We start from the raw sequence: 21,610 nt of genomic DNA on the forward strand, positions 1-21,610 counted from the left end.
AGTAAGTTCTAGAGGTCCGCTGCACCACACCGTGCCGTAGTACTCTTGGGAGATTTAAGAGGGTAGATCTCACTGTCTTTTCACCTCAATAAAAAAAAAAAAAAAAGAACCACGAGAAGATGTTGTGCGTCAGAATGTTCCAGAAGAGAAAACGTGGAATGCGGAAGCTATAAAGAGGGGCGCCTGGGTGGCTCAGTCAGTTAGGCATCTGCCTTCGGCTCAGGTCATGATCCCAGGGCCCTGGGATCGAGTCCCGCATCTGCTCATTGGGGAGCCTGCTTCTCCCTCTGCCTGCTGTTCCCCCTGCTTGTTCTCACTTTTATTTATTTATTTATTTATTAAAGGTTTTATTTATTTATTTGACAGAGAGAAAGACAGTCAGTGAGAGAGGGAACACAAGCAAGGGGAGTGGGAGAGGAAGAAGCAGACTCCCAGTGGAGGAGCCTGATGTGGGGCTCGATCCCAGAACACCGGGATCACGCCCTGAGCCGAAGGCAGACGCTTAACGACTGAGCCACCCAGGCACCCCTGTTCTCACTTTTAAAAGGAAAAAAAAAAAAAGAGGGAATGAGCTTAGGGCATTCCAGGAGCAGAGAGCAGACCAGGACCACTGAAGGTTGGTGAGAAAGGGGAGTGGTAAGTGCGGGGGCCCCAAAGGCAGGCCCAACCACACGGGGCCCACGGGGGAGGTCTGCACAAAAGCCATTGGAGAGTTTCAACAGAGCGATGACACGATCTGCTGTGTTTTAGCACAACCCCCCTAACTGCTGGGTGGAGGTTGAGGGATATGGGTGGGCACGATTCAGATCATATGCCGTCAGTCAGGACCCAGAAAGCCCTGACCTCAGTCTAGAGGCTGCAGCGGCTTGCAGACCCATAGTGCCTGGCTACAACAGAGGTTTCCCAGCAGAGGGAGAGCTTGGAATGCCAGATTCCTGGAAAACTGGGAGCGTTGTTTCTGAGAAGCAACTTTTTGTTTGCTAGGCTTTGTGGCTTAAACATATTCTTAAATGCCTGCTTTTCTGCTCTCCATTATTTCATTTCTTTTTAATGATTTTGCTCTTAAATGACTGATTTTTCTGCTTGCCATTTTTTTTAAGATTTTTTTTTTAAAGTACTCTCTACACCCAACGTGGGGCTTGAACTTGCGACTCCAAGATCAAGAGTCACGTGCTCCTCCGACAAACCCATGCAGGTGCCTCTCTCGCTTACCATTTTATAACAGACATGGAGACCATCTGTCGGAAAGCCTTGCAACGTGAATCCCTGCGCTAACCCAAGGAAGTCCGCACATCCCTCCCTAAGGGGAAGGAGTAAAGGTGGCTTCTTACCTCGGCGCAGAGTGTGCGGGCTAGGGCCGGCGGAATTGTGCCCCGGGCCGACGGAGAGCTGATGGGAGCCGGCCGCCATGGGGGCCTGGTTCTGGCCGGCGGCCATCTGACTGCTGTTTCTCCCTGGGGCAGGGGCAGGTGTGGAGTCCTTGGGTTTTGGAGGACTAAGGAGAGTAGAAGTCAAGTTAGATGTCAGGCATTCGCCGTGAGAAAGCTAGTCAGCATGCTATCAAAATACCACAGTCCACCCAGAGTTTTCGCTGCGGCAGGCAAGGAGGTGATCGGGAACTTTAAATAGTTCACACTGGGTCTGCAAAGCTACGGTTTACTTGGGGCCACACAGGACTGAATATTTTATGGGGTTTCACTGCTTCGTCTTCCAGATATTCTGCCACTCGAATATCACGAGAGACACCATTTCACAGCGACCAGCAAGGAATTTCTAGTTTTTGCTCGTACTTACATTGGCAATATTAAAAAACATGAAAGGGCTTTTGGACTTCAAAAGAACGAGATTCGACACACACACAGTGTACAAAACAAAGCAAAAGCGTGGCAAGATCCTAACACTATAAATTATAAAGTGCTCGGGTGTTACCGATCGTTTGGACTTGGGGAAAGAGCAACCCTGAGACTCAATGATGGCTCACGGCCCAGAGCTGGTCAGCAGCACGGTGGACGGAGATGAGAACTCAGGCCGGCTCAGAACTTCGTACACTGAGCTTCACAGCTGCATTTTGTCAGGGTCACCAAAGAGTGAGCGCCATTCGTGAAGTATACACAAAAAAACAGGGCACAAAGAACAAAAGCAAGTCGAGGACTGACATTCTATTTGTCCTTCTGCAGGACGTTCTAATTATCATCTTAATGTATTTAGCCTTGATTCAGCAAACTGAAGGCTACAGGTAAATGGAAATGTGTGAGTCTGCAAATACTTTTTTTTTCCTCAAAAAACAAAAATATTAAAGCCGAAACAAAGACGTGTGTGGAGCGGCAGTTTTGACAAGAGCAACGTGGAGCTTATGATGTGCCTAAGGAAGCCTTGGGAGGTTGAAGCCTTTGTGATTTTCAACCAAAACGTGAACTTGTGCAAATTCTGTGAGTAAAAAGGAACTCAGGAATACACAGAGCAGTCCGAATTCAGCTGTGAGGCCTGAACGAGATTCTTGTCTCCTAAGCAGCTAGCTTCACATCCCACCAGGCACTCCCTCCCCATCCGGAGAAGCTGAGGCAAATTCGTCTCCGTGGCAGTGTGGGCATAAACAGGTCATCCTTGTTCTATGCGTTTATTTTACTTTATATGTGGTTATTTAGTGCTTTATAGATGGCCACGGTAGAGAAAAGGACAAGAAAAATCTTAGTACCTACTCTGTAGAGAGGCTCATCTTTTTCAGCATCTTCTGGTCCTGAACTATCTGACATTCCACCCAAAGTGGCCTCTGGGGGTCATCGGCCCACACCAGTGTGGGGAAGTGAATTCAGGCAGACTAGAGGAAAATCTCAAGTTCAAAGGCACTTTTCCTAAAGTGGCTGTATATTTGTACCCCACTCCAGGTGGCTGATCAAAAGGTTAAGCAACAAAAGAGCCTTTTAAGAAAGTCTATCATCGTGTTTTCTACCTTGTATTCATCTATCAATTTGCCTGCAAGACTGAAAGCTGGGGGTGGGGGAGGTTTCAGTCACCAACTGTGCCTAGGACTGCATCCAGCACACAGTTAGTCAGTAAATCTGACTGGATGGGTGGGTGGGTGGGTGGGTGGATGCATGGATGCATGGATGGATAGATGGATGAGGGGATGGATGGATGGATGGTTAGATGCATCATGGATGGATGCATGGATGGGTGGATGGATGGGTGGATGGATGGATGGATGCATGGATGGGTGGATGGATGGATGGGTGGATGGATGGATGGATGGATGGATGGATGGATGCATGGATGGATGGATGGATGCATGGATGGATGGATGCATGGATGGATGGATGGATGGATGGATGGATGGATGGATGCATGGATGGATGGATGGATGGATGGATGGATGGATGCATGGATGGATGGATGGATGGATGCATGGATGGATGGAAGGATGGCTGGATAGATGGACGAAGGGATGGATGGATGGATGGATGGATGGATGGATGGATGGACGGAAGGATGGCTGGATAGATGGACGAAGGGATGGATGGATGGATGCATGCATGCATGGATGGAAGGATGGCTGGATAGATGGACGAAGGGATGGATGGGTGGATGCATGGATGGGTGGATGGATGGGTGGATGGATGGATGGATGCATGGAGGCATGGATACGTGGATGGGTGGATGTATGGGTCGGTAAGTGGGTAGATGGGTGGGTGGATGGGTGAGTGAATGAATACCAGGAATACTCAAACCTAAGTCACTTGCTACATTCAAGTGTTAACTAGTCAGCGTACAAGATGACAAAAGCAAACGGTAAATGAACATTGAGTGCACATCAAACAGGGAAAGGGGTTTATGATACTGCTAGCCACCTACTGGCTTCCAGCACCAAAGCAGTATGGTAAAGAATGCAAACAAATGTTGCTTCTTTTGGAAAACAGGAAAGAAAGCAAGCAATTTGCAGTCTTTTTTTCCATCCTTTGCCAACCAGAAGAGTGAAGGCAGATCTGGTTCACTCTACGCTGCGCGATTCTGCGGGCATGGCTGCCATGCCCACAGGCCAGCACCTGCAAGAAGGCTGGGGCATTGAGCACCCACTGCCAGCAGAAGCCGGCCTTCTTACCTGTCGCCCGGGCTTGGCCCCTGCTCCAGTATGCCCGCAGAGGAGGGGACCGTCCCACCCCCTGCGCTGCTTTCAGCCCTAGAGCTCTGGGGAGAGGGCTCTGGGCCTGCAGGAGCCAAGGTGCTGCCATCTGTGGGCGGGAGTGGCGGCTGGAAAGCTGGGGATATGTGCTTTCTAGTTAGAGTGCCACCCCGCCGGTGGGCCTGGAAGTCCATAAGCTTCACACCAAAGCTACACAGAAAGAAGAAACAGTCAACACAGCATGCAAGCCGACTACTGAGACAGAAGTCCATCGGTCCACACGTGTTAAAACCCGCACACGGGGAGAGCCACCCGAGTTGCCCAGCATGCAGTGAGGCGGCAAGGACCACACGAATGGTCATTGTGATTACCAAGGCAAGCAGCTCAACCTGGCTTTAAACCTGAGCAAGCCAACAGACCTGGTACCGATCAATGTCCTGTTCTGGGTGTGAACAGCTGAAAGCAAACGGGCAGGCCTTGTCCTGAGTGGGGGACATCGTGTTAGCGTGCCTACCTGCCTACCACCCAATGGCCGCCTTGCGTCTGTGTGTTTGGGGGACCGGATGGAAGCTGAGGGCAGCGTCAGGATGTCACACCGCACTGCCTCTACAGCTGAGATGTACGAGCACTGGTGCAGGCGGATGCAAAGAATATATCTGAGAGGATTCGTGACCCCCGAAAAAAATGGCTGCTTTTGGGAAGGAGATGGTGGTTGGAGGACGGGGAGGAGGAAGATTCACTTTTCACGAAAGCCGACTGATGAATGAACTTTCAAGCTTTTCAGTTTGAAAAATAAAGACATGTGGCTCCCTGAGCTTGCGTGTCCCGGGTCAGCTGGTGGGGAGACTCCACCCCGGGAGATAACCGAGAATCGTTTCTTATGTGCCAACCAGGGCCACGATGCTGCATTTTGTGACTTCAAACACGTGAAGGCTAATTGTGCGGTGGCCCGTGTGTCATCAGGAGGCAGGACCTAATGTGTGATCGGGGCTTCAGAGAAGTAAAACTTCTGCCCCTAAGAAATGTGGGTTTCAGAGGGACAGAATAGGGTAGTAAAGCACTGGCCTTTGCTATGGATTAAACAACAACAACAACGACAAAGCAAAAGGAAACAAAAAAAATCAAATCTCACTATAAGATCGGGTAATGAAAAGAAGAGCTTGTTGTTTAGCTGTAAAACAATGTCCGGCGATGTCATTCCGTGTGTGCGCGAAAAGCGCGCGACTCCGCAGTCCTCTCTAACTGGGCCTTATGGGGGAGCACAGTGGCATTTCATCATACGGAATGAATGGCTTGGCCTCTGAAGGCACAAACTACAAACAGCCTTATTAAGCTTTGAAAATCCCACTAAAATGGCCTGTGGAGCATAGTATAGAGACCTACGTCTTTCACTAAGTCCCACGCAGCCATCTTTTTTCTTCCACAATTGGCATATACGGAAGCATCTCCAGGTGAACATCACATTCAGTGGCTGGCTTCCATTGAGGGGCCAAGTTATACCAAAACACCAAATCTCACTGTGAGAGGTGGGTTGTTCTCCCATCTGTCCACAGTGTTTAAATTTCCCCCCATCAAGTAGGTTTAGGTGGCTCTGTAGCCTGTGTATGATGCTGTTCCACTGTGGGGCTTATCACAGACCAAGTGAAGCCTGGATGCATATGGAACAAATGTGTACTGACCAGCTACATAGCTGCCTTGTGGTCATGTTAATGTTTGGAATGAACTAGAGCAGAGTTCCCGAAATAGCTGGACCTAACAGTCATGGGTGCACCATGGGCCACTCTCATACTACAGGTCCATTGAGGCAGTACCAGATACCGAGGGTTCGATAATTCTTCTACGTGACACCTGCTGCGGGAGGAAAGTGAACAGCTTTAAACACACCTCTCCTTCTTCACCAAGTCCCCTTCCATGACCGCCATGCTGGCAGGCCGCTTCCTCTCGAGGGTCCCTGAGTCAGAGTCATTTCCAGTGTGAGATGAGTGATTGGAATTTGGGGTGACGAGAGGCACGAATGCTTCTGATACGTTAAATTCCACCTCTGCAAGAAGAAAAAGAAACAAGCGTGCAGGCACACCTCAGAGATAATGCAGGTTTGGTGGCAGACCATTGAAATAAGGCGAATATCACGATAAAGCAAGTATCATGATAAAGCAAATACCACGATGAAGTGAACATCCCAGTAAAACGAATAGCACAATAAAGCAAGTCAAATGCCTCCTTTGGTTCCCTAGTGCACATAAAAGTTATGTTTATACTATGCTGTCATGTGTAATAGCATTATGTCTACAAACACAATGCATATACCTTTATTGCTAAGAAATGCTAACCATCATCTGAGTTTTCAGCGAATTATGATCACTGATCACAGATCACTCTAACCAATATAATAAGAATGAAAAAGTTTGGGGCGCCTGGGTGGCACAGCGGTTAAGCGTCTGCCTTCGGCTCAGGGCGTGATCCCGGCGTTCTGGGATCGAGCCCCACATCAGGCCCCTCTGCTATGAGCCTGCTTCTTCCTCTCCCACTCCCCCTGCTTGTGTTCCCTCTCTTGCTGGCTGTCTCTATCTCTGTCGAATAAATAAATAAAATCTTAAAAAAAAAAAGAATGAAAAAGTTTGAAACTCTGCAAGAATTACCAAAATGGGACAGAGACATGAAATGATCAAATGCTATTGGAAAAATGGCACCAAAGGACACATTCAAGGCAGGGTCGCCACCAACCTTCAATTTGTGAAATAATGCAGTATCTAGGAAGCGGCCATCAAGTGCGGTATAGAGCGTACGGGTGCGTGAGGCTTTCACCTCCCGCCAGCCCTCCCTGCTTCACAAATGCAACTTCCCTGCCCTCTCATCTTCTCAAGAATGGTTTGCCAAGGCAGGGGGAGGTAAAATGAGGAAACAAGACATAAGGACGGGGTGCGATTCAGAATATAAGTTACACAATTCCTCTGCTTTCTTCTTTGTAAAAAAAAATAATAATAATGATGCAACATGGAAGAGGACAATAAGCATGGATTACTTAAGAAAATGAAAGGTATTTATAGTTTGATATAAAATGGAAATAAAAGGCAACACCAACTCCATACTGCCTACAGCAGTTTTTCTTTTTTCTTTTTAAATTTTTTTTTTAAAGATTTTATTTATTTATTCGACAGAGATAGAGACAGCCAGCGAGAGAGGGAACACAAGCAGGGGGAGTGGGAGAGGAAGAAGCAGGCTCCCAGCGGAGGAGCCTGATGTGGGGCTCGATCCCATAACGCCGGGATCACGCCCTGAGCCAAAGGCAGACGCTTAACCGCTGTACCACCCAGGTGCCCCTACAGCAGTTTTTCTAAGACTCGTTTTCCCAAAGAAATCTTGGGCAAAAGGCCAGTATTTATCCTTGCATCACGTACTTGTTGAGAACCTACATGAGTGAGGTGTGATTCTCGATGGTGAGGAGAACCTGGGAAAGGAGAAACGGGCTTGCTCTGGTGCCATGGAGCTCACACACCAGGGGTGGTGACAGCAGGCCACTCCGGGCAAAGTACAGGGTGGGAGGTCTGGACTCACAAAGCTTGCCCTATCAGTGCCCTCAAAGTGGGTCATGGAACCTCTGAGGATCCCAGGACTACAACAAACATAGTCGGAAAATCTATCACCTGTCAGCTGAAATCTTTCTCTGATACAGTCAACTCCCACCTTCACAAAATGGCTCCAAACTATCGGTCTCCATCTTCCACCTTTACAAAAACCATCTCCCTGCCTACAGAAACAAAAAGCTGTCTTCCAAGTGGAAAACTGCCTACTCAGGGTCACCCCTTCCTTAAAGTAGTTCTGGTTCTTTGTGCCCAACATCTGAGTTTGTCAAACCATCCGCCCTTCCTTCTAACTCGCCATGTGTGATAATATCTGTTTATATGGCTTCTTCTCCAAGGGCCAGGTGCCTCCAAGGAAGACAGCATATCTCACCAGCAGACACAGGCACCTAGGGGAATTCAGTACACGCTGGCTGAGCGGACCACTCCAGGGCGAAGCAAAACAAAGCGAAATACAAAATAATGTGGATGCCAGTATGTCAAAGATGAACACAAGGGGTCTAAGAACAAACGTGAAGAAGTGAGACTAGTCACGTCCCCGCGAAGGGGCTCCTAAAGCATTTTCTTCTTTAAAGAAGTTTGTATACCATTATTGTGCTGCTTGGGCAGTCCGTGAAATTGAAAAGGTACTTTACCTTCAGGGAAGAACCAGTCTGCGTGCTGAATGATGGGCTCGATGACTGCAACTACGTGGACAGAGGTGGCCGCTGCCATTTCAGCCAGCGTTCTGAGAAGGACATTCACAAAGTTAGACCGCTTCCCCCGGGCAGCCTCTAATTTCTACAGGTTGTGTCAGAGCAATTAAATGACTTTATTTTGTAATTTTTAAAAAAGACTTATTTATTTGAGAGAGAGAGTGAGCATGAGTGGGAAGGGCAGAGGGAGAGAGAATCTCAAGCAGACTCCTTGCCGAACGTGAGCCCAACGCGGGGCTCGATCCCAGGACCGTGAGATCGTGACCTGCACTGAAACGAAGAGTCAGAGGCCTAACTGACTGTGCCACCCAGGTGTCCCCAATTGAATTACCTTAAAACAAGAAAATATTTAAGCACAAATGCAAAAACTAGATCCATGGGGCTCTGGCCTCAACGTGTGGTGGTGATGCCCCAGGAGGAAAAATCACCCCAACTCGGCTGTCACTCCTTAGTTTGCACGTGCTGTGTTAACAGCGAGTGAGCTGGTGAACAATGGTGCGTCCAAGTGCTGATCTTAAGTTGGTTTGGAACAGGGTTCCAACCAGGCATTTTCCCGCTGGAGCAGTATTGCCCATGGTAGTCATCCTGTACGACTCAAGACTCCACTGACAATTTTGCCCACAATATAACCAAGAGTGTGCACTGTTTCGGTGTGCCCCTTACATCAGAAAACCTGAGCTCCCACGTTTACACAGACTATTATTTAAGGTTGCCATATCTGTGGACTGGTCTCAAGATGCGTGTTTGGAAGCTGAGAGCGTGAACGCCAGGGTTCAAAGGGAGGAAAATAGGTAAGAATTGTTATCCCTAGTGTCAAGGAGCTCACGTTCCAGTTGAGAGTCAGAATACCACAGAAGCCGAAAAGCTGCAAAGGCCTGACATTTATGGAGCACCCACCATGCTTCAGGGCATCGGGTTCCACACCTCATTTAATTTGATTTTTACAACACGGGGAGTTTTTCATACATGAGGACACTGAATAAACAAGCGGCCGGATCCCTGGTCTGACTGCCACAAACTGACTTCCTCCCTCTCTATCCCTCTGTCCGCTCTTCCCACTGGGAAGAACATTTTCACCCCAATTTCCAACCAAGTGAAAGTTCTAGCTCCTTTCGAATTCCAGCTTATAATGCAAGCAATCTCTACCTGCGAACTCTCCTCCCCGCCCACTCACACTTCCCTTCCGCCCTTCTGGACTCTCATCACCCTTGTGCATTAGAGCCCTGCTGGATTGGGGAGGAACTATCTACTCACGTTCTTGGCCAATTTTTCTTTTTCAGGAGATACTTCTTGCCTAATGAGTTGCCAGACCTTTTCATATATTCCAGACGCTTCTGGAGGAACGCCTTCCTAGCTTTGTGAATTATCATTTATTTAAGGCACTTTCTGACAGTTAGAAGTTTGTAGCTATTGACGAAGCCAAATCCATCCATTCTTAAATTTGTTTCTTATACCGATTTTATGTTTAGAAAATACTTCTCTATCCCAAGAGGTAAGTCATACTGACCTGCCATGTTTATGGCATCACTTTTTACATAATTAACTCTTTGGTCTACCTGGAATTTATTTGTTGTAAGACAGAACATATGTTCTTTGTATATCAGCGTATCGTTAACTTTGCTTTCTGACACAGGATCTTTGCAAATAATCTTATTAATACTTCCTGAAACAAGGTTGGGGGAACACTGAGTGAATAAATGAATGAAAGATTTTAATTCAGAAAGTCACTGCATTTTTTAATGGACACTTGAATCGCCCATGATTTTCCAATGTGAAGAACAATGATGGCGGTTGCAGGAGGGTGAGGAAGATTCAGGACACAGACGGTGGGCCCCGCCACTTCCCTGCTGTGCAACTTTAAGCAAGTTCCTTGTCCTCACTTGTAAAAATGAGGACAGAAGCAACTACTTCAAAAAGGGTACTTGTGAGGATTAGATGAGGTCATTATAACGCCAAACAGAATAAATATCAATGCTGATTTCCCAGGAGCTCTCTAGCTGGGATCCCAGACCCCTCACTTCTATTCCATCTGCATTTCTCAATGCCAACAAATTCCCTTTTTTTTTTTAAGATTTTATTTAGTCAGAGAGAGAGAGAAATCGCATGAGTGGGGTGAGCTGCAGAGGCAGAGGGAGAAGCAGACTCCCTCTGAGAAGGGAGCCCGACATGGGACTTGACCCCAGGACCCCCGGATCATGACCTGAGCCGAGGGCAGATGCTTAACCTACTGAGCCACCCAGGCGCCCCCAAAATTCTTTTTTTAAATGCCGTTTGATCAACTCATTCTTCTGCTTAGAAACCTTGATGCTGCGACATACGAGGCCCTTCTGAAGCTGGCTGCGGCTTCATAATCTCGGTCACAGTCCCCTGGGTCCTGTGCTCAGGTTCTACAAGACCACGTGACACCACCCCCACCCCCAAATTAGCGACCAGGCCCTTTCACACGCACACTACTTTTGCTCATTCGGGTCACACCTGCAGGGAGCTATTCATTCATCCAAGTACAACCCAAGTGCCTTCTCCCCTGCAGGGCTCTCCCTGCACTCCGCAGCCTGAGCTGTGTTCCTTCGGTAAGCGCCGTGGCCGTCGTACTTTGTAAGGTCTACGGCAGCACCCCCACGTGCACAGACGTGAGCTCTGTCACGGTGCCACGGCCGTTCATCTGTCTGAATGCCCAAGAGCGGGGCCCTCTGAGCACTGTGCGGCCAGCGTCTGGGATGGGACCCAGCTCACGGCAGTGTTCCGAGAATGTTGGCTACGTGGAATGACCAGGTTCAGAAGCACAAGTCTGGAAGTGCATCTTACCCCGGAACGGGGGTCTGTTCCCATGCAGTGAGACTGAAATACCGTGATACGGGGACAGGTCACTTACCCCTCAGTCTTGGCCCATAATAAGTTTGGGCCTAACACAATCGCAATGTTGCTGGGAGTCATTTTATTGACGTCGCTGGTCTGAGCAAGTTTTGCAAGGAACTTGATTAAATACCTGGGGGAGGAAAGAGAAAGGGGGGAGGGCATGTTCTCGGAGATATTTCCAGGAACAGCATCCCGCCCTGGAGCTGAGCCCCAGGCTGCTCAGGTGCTAAGTGCAGAGAGGCGCTGAATGGGAATCTGGCTCCGGTTCCGTATCTTACAAAGTCCTGTGCTCTGTCTCAGACAACAGACTCCATTAGGGCTCGGAAGAGGGCGACAGCTCACAAGAAAGCCTCCACAATTCAATCTCTATTCTGCTATGTGTTCTCAATCCACTTCTCCTTTGTGCCTATCCACCCCTCAGTAAATTACAATCTGATGAACAGTGGGCTCAACGTGTTTTAATACAAACATAAAAAAATACAAGCAGAGGGACACTGCTTAAAGGAAACTGTATTTGAAAATATTTTATGTGGTAATTATGAAAATGTCCAATTTGTCATACGGTTATAGTCTCTCCTATGTAAGCACAGCACTATGAAAACAAAAACCTAAGAATAACCCCACTATCTATGAATAGGGGGCTGATTAAATAAATTATGATATATCCATACAGCCATAAAAGATTGTTATGCACGGATATGGAAAAATCTTCAGGATGTATATTCAGCAAAGAAGGCAAAGAGAATGATGTCTACAATATATGCTACCATTTGGTCTCAAAATAAGAGGGAGGAGTGTGAGCAATGAATATATGCATGTGTGTGTATGTGAGAGATTTTTCACTGGACACCTTTTGAATCCTGAGCCACGGGCATGTGCTCCTTATTCAAAAAATAATTAGTCAAAATTATAAAGAGTAGAGCAAACAAAATAAGAGACCAAATCCCAAAGTACCAAGAACTACAATTCCATTTCCAGCATAAGGCATGGAACAGTCTGAGACTCTCTATAATTCCAAGCTGGGTGTACCTTATGAACTAAAGAGAGATATCATAAATATTAACGTACTTGTTAAGGCAAAGTTGGTATTTAAGGTGTCAAAAGGGAGTATTTAGCTTAGTTTAGTGGTAGAACCCAGGACTGAAATTAAAGGTCAGGTAACATGCCAGAAATGTCATCAGTAGAACATTTATCATTTTGAACCAAGTCCTTTTATGAACTTTTCTTTGGTTTTCAATACTTGGGCTACCTTTTATCCTTCTCTCTATGCTTCTTCAAAGACACAATTTAGGTCAAAAGGAAAATGGAGGTGAAATTCTAGAGATATATTCCATGGTAAATTTTCTTAGAAACAGTAATTCCACAAAGCAATCCATAATCTCCAGTTCTAGACATTTCATTTAACACGATGATTTATGCTCTATTAAAAATAAATTATGTAGCATATATAAAGCTATTGTAGAAAATAGAATTGTTGATTAATTTTTGCCTTTTACATATTGGACAATTTTTTAAAAATTTATTTAAGTAAGCTCTATGCCCAATGTAAGGCTTGAGCTCACGACCCTGAGATCAAGAGTTGCGGGCTCTACCAACTGAGCCGGCCAGGAGGCCCCCTACTGGATAATTTAGAGTCCGAATCCAACATGCAGTCAAGCCAACTTTCCATGAGAACTTTCTCCTAGGAGCTGCAGTGGTAAACTGACCAGGGGACTTAGCTGTTAATGCAGACGCAATGTGGATGCTTCACTCGGTGATATGCGTCCCAATAACATGCATCAAATCCCACTCCCAGAAACCCCCAGTTCCTCTCCGAAGCACTTGTATAGTGTGCTTGGAGGTTTAATTTGAAGGATGCCGGTCATACATACCTAAAGTTAACAAAATTTTGTGGTGGCAACTTTTGGCATGTTCTCCATAAATCCTGAAGTTTTTTGTCTTGATCCTGCACGCTGAGGAAAAGAAGAAACAAAATCTCTATTCATAACCCTTCATGAAGACAGAGCATTAGCCAAACCCCCGAGTTAACAACAGGCTATGTTAACAGCGATGCCTTCCTTGACAGAGAGCACAGCTGGAAAACAGGACAGATTTGGAAATAAATAAATTTGGAGTCAAATACCAACTAAATCTTTAACTCTGAGAGTTAGTTAGCCTCGTCTAGACGCGGTCTCCTGATGCACCCGCCTGGGGATACGAACGTTGATTCTGCCAAGTGATGGGGAGGTTCCAGAGGCTTAACCCTGCGAAACCACTTGTGCCAAAGCCTGGCACACAGGAGACAGGACACCGCCGAAAATTCTGTCTAGGAAGGCGCCTATCTCCACGAGCGGCTTCCTGGACCTCAGCCCAGCCACAGGTGAGCTGGCTAAGCTCCCGGGCATCCAGACCCCCGAGACTTTCCCTGCCCTTAACTCCGCTCAAAGGCTCCAGGCCCAGCAGCCCTCTCCTGTCGTGAAGCAATCACAGGAGCTCTTCTGCTCTACGGTTTCCATGTGCAAACTTCCATCAACACAAAAGAGGGCCGGATGAGGCCGGTCACCTCTGCCCGCCAGCAGGAGAGAGCGTCAGCAGTTGCCCATACAATACACCTTTGGACCTAAAACGTCCTCCACAACTGGACCAATCTGGAGTGACAGGTAGGGGGTAAACATAATTATACATTAGAGGCCAGTCGACGTGTCACCAGGCTGCTGACATTTCTCATGTATGGAGAATCAGTACACCCAGAAACAGACACCTGCTTCGAAAAGTGTATCTTCTCACCGGAATGACGTCGGGAGTCTCGGAACTGAGAGAAGAATCAAGGAGCAGGAGGAGTGGAGCAGGCCACCCAATACAGGAGACCCTAGAACGCTCTCCTACTTGACACTTCTCTTGGGTTCCCCTTTTTTTTTTTTTAAGATTTTATTTATTTGACAGAGAGACACAGCGAGAGAGGGAACCCCAGCAGGGGGAGTGGAAAAGGGAGAAGCAGGCTTCCTGCAGAGCAGGGAGCCCGATGCGGGGCTCGATCGCAGGACCCTGGGATCGTGACCTGAGCTGAAGGCAGATGCTTAACGACTGAGCCACCCAGGTGCCCCTCTTGGTTTCCCTTTATTCAGCCCCACAAACATGGACTTTTAAAACAGGCTGGGCCACATGCAGGTGCCAAGGATATGACCGTGACTACGAACTTACTGACTTTTAAAAAAATATTTTATTTATTTATTTGTCAGAGAGAGAGAGAATGAGAGCACAAGCAGGGGGCGCAGCAGGCAGAGGGAGAAGCAGGCTCCCCCCGAGCAGGGAGCCCGATGCAGAACTCGATCTCAGAACCCCAGGATCACAACCCGAGCTGAAGGCAGACACTTAACTGACTGAGCTACCCAGGCGTCCCTTACTCTGACTTTAAAAACCTTACCGACGGGGGTAGAGGCACCTGCCATAGAAGCCTAACTGATCAGACCTGGCGGCCCATCTGCTGGGAACGGGTGACAGTGGCGAAAGACAGGGGAAGGGGAGGAGGGGACGGGAGATCTGTTCCTCCTCCCTTAGGGGTGAGGAATTAGGCACCTGCGGGAGGAGGTGAGTCAGAACCACGAGGCACAAGCTGACAAGGAGGCAGTCTGGCCGGCCAGAGAGAAGCCTCTGGGACTTTTTGGACAAGGCTGCCAACAGCTCCTGGTACACGGAAGCTGGGGGTGGGGGAGAAGGAGCAAAGGATAGGGACACAGTCTTTGGCGCAGACGGGTCTGGGCCTGAGTTCCCACTCTGCCCATGACTTGCTGTTCCTTGGGCCCCATGCCTCCCCCAGCCTCAGTTTCCATGTCTGGAAAATGAGGCTAACCACATCTATCTTTTATGTCATTGGTCATGGATGACAGGAGGTAATGGGTGTCAAGATTAGTATGTACTGAGCACAAGTAAGCATTAACTGTCATTACTAGTACTGTCAACACTGTATTACTGCACGGCTGAGTTTCCCCATGGCTCGCCAGGCACATCGCCATTGGCCAGTATGACACCTGTCCCCGCGACAGGGCTTTTTTCCATCTAAAAGGAGCTTGTGACCAGCTGCTCTATTAATGTGGGTCGCACTCTATGTCTTCATCCATATACATCACTCGAATTGAAGTGCTGACTCTCCCACACTAATAATAATACTCAATATTTTCACCCGACACGTAAGACCTGAGGCACATACTATTTAACACATGTGCTATTTTAATGTTATTTTATGACCCCTGAGAGTAAGATGACTCACAAAGGGGACATAATATGCCATCATTTCCTTTAACTTTGAAAACTCGGTGTTCTTTAAACTTACCTTGCAACTTGTGTCCATTCTTCATACAGGTTAAAAGTCATCAAAGGTTCAGGCAGTTCCCGTAAATAGGACTTTAAAGCACCTGAAATTGGTAACACTCACTTTGAGTATGTCCAGGGGTAAGCCTGGGAATCTCGGGACATATTATTTTTTGCAAATTGAAACGATCTCAATTATAACCTGCCAAGAATATCTAGAACGAGCCATGAATCAGCGGGAGAAGCTGGAGCACGAAGTGTTCCTAAAACAAATTCCGGCCCTTGCAAGATAGATGGAGGGGTCAGTGGAAAATGAAATTAGCTTCAAAGTCACCTTCTAATGGACATCATTTCCCCAGGCAGACCTAGACTGTGAAGGAGAAAGAAGGGAAGGAAATACAAGCAGGTCTTTAAATAGTTGGGTTATAAGCTACCTTCACCTTTACTTAATAATCAGGAAAACAAACAAAGGAGGAAAAAGGGTGTGTGGGCGGGGTGTGTACCCTTATTCAGTTTTATTTGTCATTTCAGTTTGTCCAATTAAACCTATATGGGGAGACCATTTCAATTTTATCTGTCACTAATCTGAAAATGAACATTGGATTGTTACCTGGTGATCTGAGACGGGACCCCCCCCCCTCCCCGAGGGTAACTCCTCGCGGCTCACCTGCGACAGCATGAGGGTCAGAGTAGAACTCATCCAGGTGGGAAGTAGAACAGTCTAACGCAGCTTTCAGTTTCTTTAACTTGGAGGCCCCAGCCCCAATTCGGAAAAGGCCCTAAAGACAACAAAAAGCCATTAGCATCAAGTTCAAGTTGTGGGCTTTACACTGAGCAGCAGTTCACATCTGATGCAAGAGCCTTCCGCCCCAGCCCGACTCCCACACACCTCATCTTTGAGGGCAGGGACGCTGCCTGCCTTGCAGGGCGACCAGGAAGGAGGACGGGACCGAACACAGGCAGGCAGAGGGGCAGACCGACAGGCAGAGAGCAGTTCATTCCTGATCGGTGCGAGCTCTTGCCCTGCCCCATTGCTAAAATATCCGTGCCTATTAGAAATCCATTTAAATGCAGTATTTTATACTTCCACAGGGTTGACTGCTATAGGTTTCCTAAATTTAGGATTTTTTTTTAATTGACATCTAATGAAAAATTGCTAGGCTAGGCTGTTTGTCATTTTCACTGCCCTAAATGTTACTTAGAGAAGAACACATGAAGGTCAACCAAGAAAGACGGGACTATGAAGACACTGGCCCAGGAGTTATAAGGCGTGGTTTTAAGCAAAATTAATCTAGGCAGGGTTTCTCAGCTCAGTAGTGCTGACATTTCAGGCTAGATAATTCTTTGTTGCGGGGGCCTGTCCTGTGCACTGTGACCCGTCTAACAGCAGCCCTGGTCTCCATCACTAGAGCCAGTAGCAAACTTGCCTTCAAACCTGTGACAATCAAAAATGTCTCCAGACCTTGCCAAATAGCTCCCAAAGGGGACAGCATTGGCCCCGGCAGAGCAGCTCTGATCTCGGCTACTAGAAGTTGGGGGTCACATCAGTGGGGGCTGGGCAGTGCCTGGAAGCAAACACGAGGAGGGCTTCTGGGCTGTTCCTTAATCTGGGTGCTGACCGCAGGAGTGGGTTCAGTTTGTGGAAACTTCTCAAGCTGTTCACTTATGATACATACACTTTCTATGTATATTATACTTCAGTAAGGTTTTTAAAAGGAAAAAAAAAAGACTTGGTGTTTGATTTTACCCCCTACCATGCACTCACTCACATATGAACACAAGAAGTAACAAGACCTGCCCTGCTTGGTAAGTGGAGTTTGGGGGGTAAGGATTCCATAACATAAGTACGTAAATACCCCCACCAAAATGCATAGTACTACCCAAATGTAATATGCTGCTCTAAGCAAACTAAAGCTCACAGAAGCTCTGGTCCTAGCGCCTCATGAAATTCAGTGTTATGGGGGCACCTGGGTGGCTCAGCCCATTAAGCATCTGCCTTCTGCTCAGGTCATGATCTCAGGGTCCTGGGATCGAGTCCCATGTCAGGCCCTCTGCTCAGTGGGGAGTCTGCTTCTCCCCCTCACTCTCCCTCCTGTGCTCTCCCTTTCTCGCTCTCTCAAATAAATAAGATCTTTTTAAAAATTAAGGGGCGCCGGGACACCTGGGTGGCTCCATCAGTTAAGCATCTGCTTTTGGCTCAGGTCATGATCCCAAGGTCCTGGGATGAAGTCCCGAGTCGGGCTCTCTGATCCACAGGGAGCCTGCTTCTTCTCCCTTTGCCTCTCTCTCTCTCATGAATACATAAATAAAATCTTGTAAAAAAGTTTTTTAAAAAATGAAATTCAATGTCATGAATCACAACAAGAGTCGAAAATGAAACAATCAAGTGGGGCCAAAGAAAGTCAGAGAGCACCACAAGCGGAAAAGGGAAATGTTCTGTGAAACTCGTTTCATTCAGTGTCTGTTCCAGGGATCATGTGCAGGGGACCAATTTAAAATGTGGGTCACGGAGACCATAGCTGGAAAGCCGTCAGATAGGTGGTGGCAGGCGGGGCCCCCAAGCGCCGCTCACCTCCTCCTTCATGCCTGTCTCTAGGAGCAGCATGACGCAGGCTTCGATGGGCAGGGCGATCTCACGGCCACTCCGCTTTAGGTGTTCTTCCAAAGGCGTCCCAAAGGCTGGCTTTTCCGCCCACTTATCTAGAGTAGCAAACCGTCCAGTAAGATTCGCAGCAATCTCATGGCATCACTGGGGAGTTTTTTTTCCTCCCCAAACTACCAAAGAGGATTTTTTTTTTTTTTTTTTTTAAGCAAACCGGTAGTTGAGGCTTTGGGAAAAGGGGAAGCATCTGTTCTGTCTGCTTTGGTTATTTACCATGTACTAGAGCAAGAATAGGTCCCAGGCTGGGGGGTTACTTGCGGAACAGAGCCCTGAACGCCCTCCAGGGCGAGCTGCCCAGCAGAAGGCGCGATGGGGCTCCTGCACGGGACAGGTGGGCTGCCTGGCGCTAACCCGAGGACCGGTCTGAGCACACTGATTTCACTGGAAGGAAATTTACTCTCGCCATGCAAAGCGGCACTGGCCTTCCATCTCCAGGACAAGAACTGGACTCCTTCAATGTGAAAGAGGAAATAACTTCTTAAGATTTTAAACACAAGCCAAGCGTCATCACACAAGACCGGAAGATGGCCGATGTGAACTCATATTAAATGCAACGTCTCCGGGACATGCAGTGCTTCCGAATGCTGCCACCCCCGCCCGGTCCCGGACATTCCGGGTAGGAAACCACGCTGTATCCGCAGCCCCCAAGCAGCTGAGGCTGAAGCCTGTGCCAGCAGGAAAGCAATCGTTTATATTACTTTGGGGTCGCACACTCTGCTTCATTCCACAAGAGACGGGAGGTAGCTTAGCAGGAGGACGCACAATAGAGCGGTGAAACGGAAACGAGAGTCTCGCGAATGGATGAATTCCGTTAGAACGAGAAGTGTTTGGTTGGGTTTGGCCCGCCGGTGAGTCCATACAGATCTCGTGCTGCCTGAGACGCACACGGACACAGAAGAGGAGAAACCGGTCCATGGAAGCTACTCTGCTGAGCAACACTTAGTTCTTCCCAGTGACGGGAAGGGTTCACGTCCTTCTCGGCACCGTTAATGGGGTTAACGTCGTGCAGCCACTTTGCTGTTCGAACCTTGGGTTCAAAGCAGGCAGAAGGACTCTCATGTGACCATTTACACTTGGCTACACGGAAGAGCAGGGACAGGCCCGATCGCGTGATCTGCACACAGGGGAAGGAAGAAGAGGGAACCCCGCCAGGTCCACGGGCCCAAGAGCTTGTACAAGGTTAAAATAGATGGAAAGAGCAAGGGGACTCCAGGTCCAAGAGGGGTGAGGGGCAAGGGAGGTGGGGCCCTGACCCTGGCCCCGCCCCGGCCAGTGTAATTCTTAGAAGCAAGAGCGTCTGGGGGCCTGGCCCTTCCCTGAGACCAGTCCTTCCCCTGCATACGTTGTCCCTTTTATCTAAATGATTCTCAACACAAGTAGAAAATGGCCGTGAGACTCGTCCCCTGGGGGTGGGGGCGGTGCCTCAGAATCCCCAGGGGAGTTCTGCAAATGGCACCTGCCATCACATCCACCACATGTCTGACCCCATGGTGGCAAGAGCTGGGCATTCTCCAAACCCCCACCGGGACTTTCTTGGAAACGCTCTACAGCGTGCCCCCTGCCAACCTTGGTGTGACACTGATAGAGGGCGGTCGTGAGAACCAGTCATCTAGACAACTGCTGAGCCAGATCACCCAAAGGGTGTTGGCATCTCCAACAACGGACCTGCTAAGTGCCGGGGGCTGCAGCAGCACCCCAAGTTCACAGAGACTCCCCACCCTTCTAACTGGGAAGAAAAGACAAGACATACACGTAAACATACAACAGTCATTAACAAGACAAGACATGTTTGCTAAGTTGTAGCCAGAAAATGGTACAGATCAGGGTTGCAGATGCTGGTGCCCACTGCGGCCAGGGAGGCCCCCGAGGTGCTGAGTCAGGCTGGGGGCATGGGGTCCGCTGAAAGGCAGCCTCCTGCCAGACTTCCGGGACTTCCAAGAGAAGCCAGAAATTAGATTGTTATGTGAAGGCGTCTGGTGTTTAAATGATGGCAGAATTTTTTGGAAAATGAGATACGGCTGTTTGTGACTTCTGGCATGACCACAGATGCTAGAGCAACTCGGGAGACGAAGTGTTCACTGTTGGCTTCGAGGAGGGGAGCTGGGGGGTCTGAATGAAACAGACCAGGGAAGAAGGGCTGAGAAAAGACCAGAATTTACACTTGATTCCATAGCTCTTACCCAAGGTGACAAGGTCCCGGAGCAGGGGGGACGGCTGTGGGTGGAGCAGAAGGCTCAGCAGAGGGCAGAAAGGACAGACCCCGGCTACAGGGTATGGGAAGGGAACGACAAGAGGGCTCCAAAGTCAAGCCACGGTTTGGAGGGAGGTGGCATCCAGGAGACACAGAGGAGAAAAGGATGGCTGGTTTTGGGGGAAGAATCGGCTTGCTTTCTGGGATGCCTGGAGTCTCAGGCGACAGCCAGAGCCTCAGAGGGAACCAGCGCTGAGGTGGCTATGAGGGTGAAGATGCGGACGACATGGGGGCTGGCACCAGGAGGGGGCTCTAGGGACAAAGGGGTCAGGCGGGGACGTGCACAGCCCCAACAAGGAAAGATACAATCAGGTGCAATGAGGGGCACACATTCCATCAAAGGAGAGACAGCCCAAGCCACATCAAATGCCAGGATCTGACAATTAAGAGCCTCTGGTCCACTGGGAACTGCAGTATTTTTTACTCTGAATAGAAGGGTGACTGGGAGCAAAAGGGTGACTGGGAGCAGAAGCGCGACTGCACAGTGTGAAGGGCTGGCCGGTGGAAACGAGTCATTCAGACAGCCTGCCAGAAGAACAGAGGAGGATAAGATTTAGAGGGGCACCATGCTGCAGACAGGCAGGTACCAAGTCCGGTCAGCTGACCGTGCGTGTGAGCTCAGGTTGCACGGGGGCGCGGCAGCTGTGGGGTCAAGGTGGTTTTTTTCTCTACCGTAAGGATGCTCTGAGTCTTTCTGAAAACAGAAGAAGAAAAAGGAAGAGGAAGACAGGAACTAAGAGAACAGGGAAATGGGAGGACAGGCAGAGGTGGAAGGGGTTGAATCCCAAGGCTTGGCAACCTCGGAGAGAAAGATAGATCACATTTCCTTCACTGGGTTTCTGCCCCCACACCCCTGCTCCTTGTTCCATCCTCAGCTTCCTTCCTGCCCTCTTCCTGTTCCCTGTCACTTGCTGGCACACTTCTCTAGGGAAAATAGCCTTGGGAAAAAAATAGTTCAAAAAAAAATGTCCACGGGATGCCTGGGTGGCTCAGTCAGTTAAGCATCTGCCTTTGGCTCAGGTTTTGATCTCAGGATTCTGGGATCGAGCCCTGCATCGGGCTCCTTGTATGGGGAGCTGCTTCTCCCTCTCCCTCTGCTGCTCCCCTCTCATGCTCTCTCTCTCTCAAATAAATCAATAAAATCTTCAAAAAAAAAAAAAA

The 21,610-nt window shown here is 48.5% G+C and overlaps 1 protein-coding gene across 9 annotated transcripts in view; it reads right to left on the bottom strand.

Moving 5' to 3' along the window:
* The window catches only part of ARHGAP17 (Rho GTPase activating protein 17), a 98,670-nt gene that overhangs the window by 26,224 nt on the left and 50,836 nt on the right, over nt 1-21,610 (bottom strand). For 5 of the 9 annotated variants that reach the window (XM_048224583.2, XM_044390274.3, XM_026515627.4 and 2 more), the window contains exons 10-18: nt 18,109-18,236; nt 16,204-16,315; nt 15,559-15,640; nt 13,121-13,201; nt 11,266-11,379; nt 8,334-8,425; nt 6,002-6,158; nt 4,097-4,327; nt 1,332-1,495 (exon numbers count right to left, since the gene is read on the bottom strand). In XM_048224583.2, coding sequence (XP_048080540.1) covers nt 1,332-1,495; nt 4,097-4,327; nt 6,002-6,158; nt 8,334-8,425; nt 11,266-11,379; nt 13,121-13,201; nt 15,559-15,640; nt 16,204-16,315; nt 18,109-18,236 — 1,161 coding nt within the window. The remainder of the gene's footprint in view (nt 1-1,331; nt 1,496-4,096; nt 4,328-6,001; nt 6,159-8,333; nt 8,426-11,265; nt 11,380-13,120; nt 13,202-15,558; nt 15,641-16,203; nt 16,316-18,108; nt 18,237-21,610) is intronic. The other 4 variants (XM_048224585.2, XM_057314871.1, XM_026515635.4 and 1 more) reach the window with 1 other exon arrangement.

Source organism: Ursus arctos, unplaced genomic scaffold, assembly GCF_023065955.2.
Source record: "Ursus arctos isolate Adak ecotype North America unplaced genomic scaffold, UrsArc2.0 scaffold_2, whole genome shotgun sequence".
NCBI lineage: Eukaryota > Metazoa > Chordata > Mammalia > Carnivora > Ursidae > Ursus > Ursus arctos.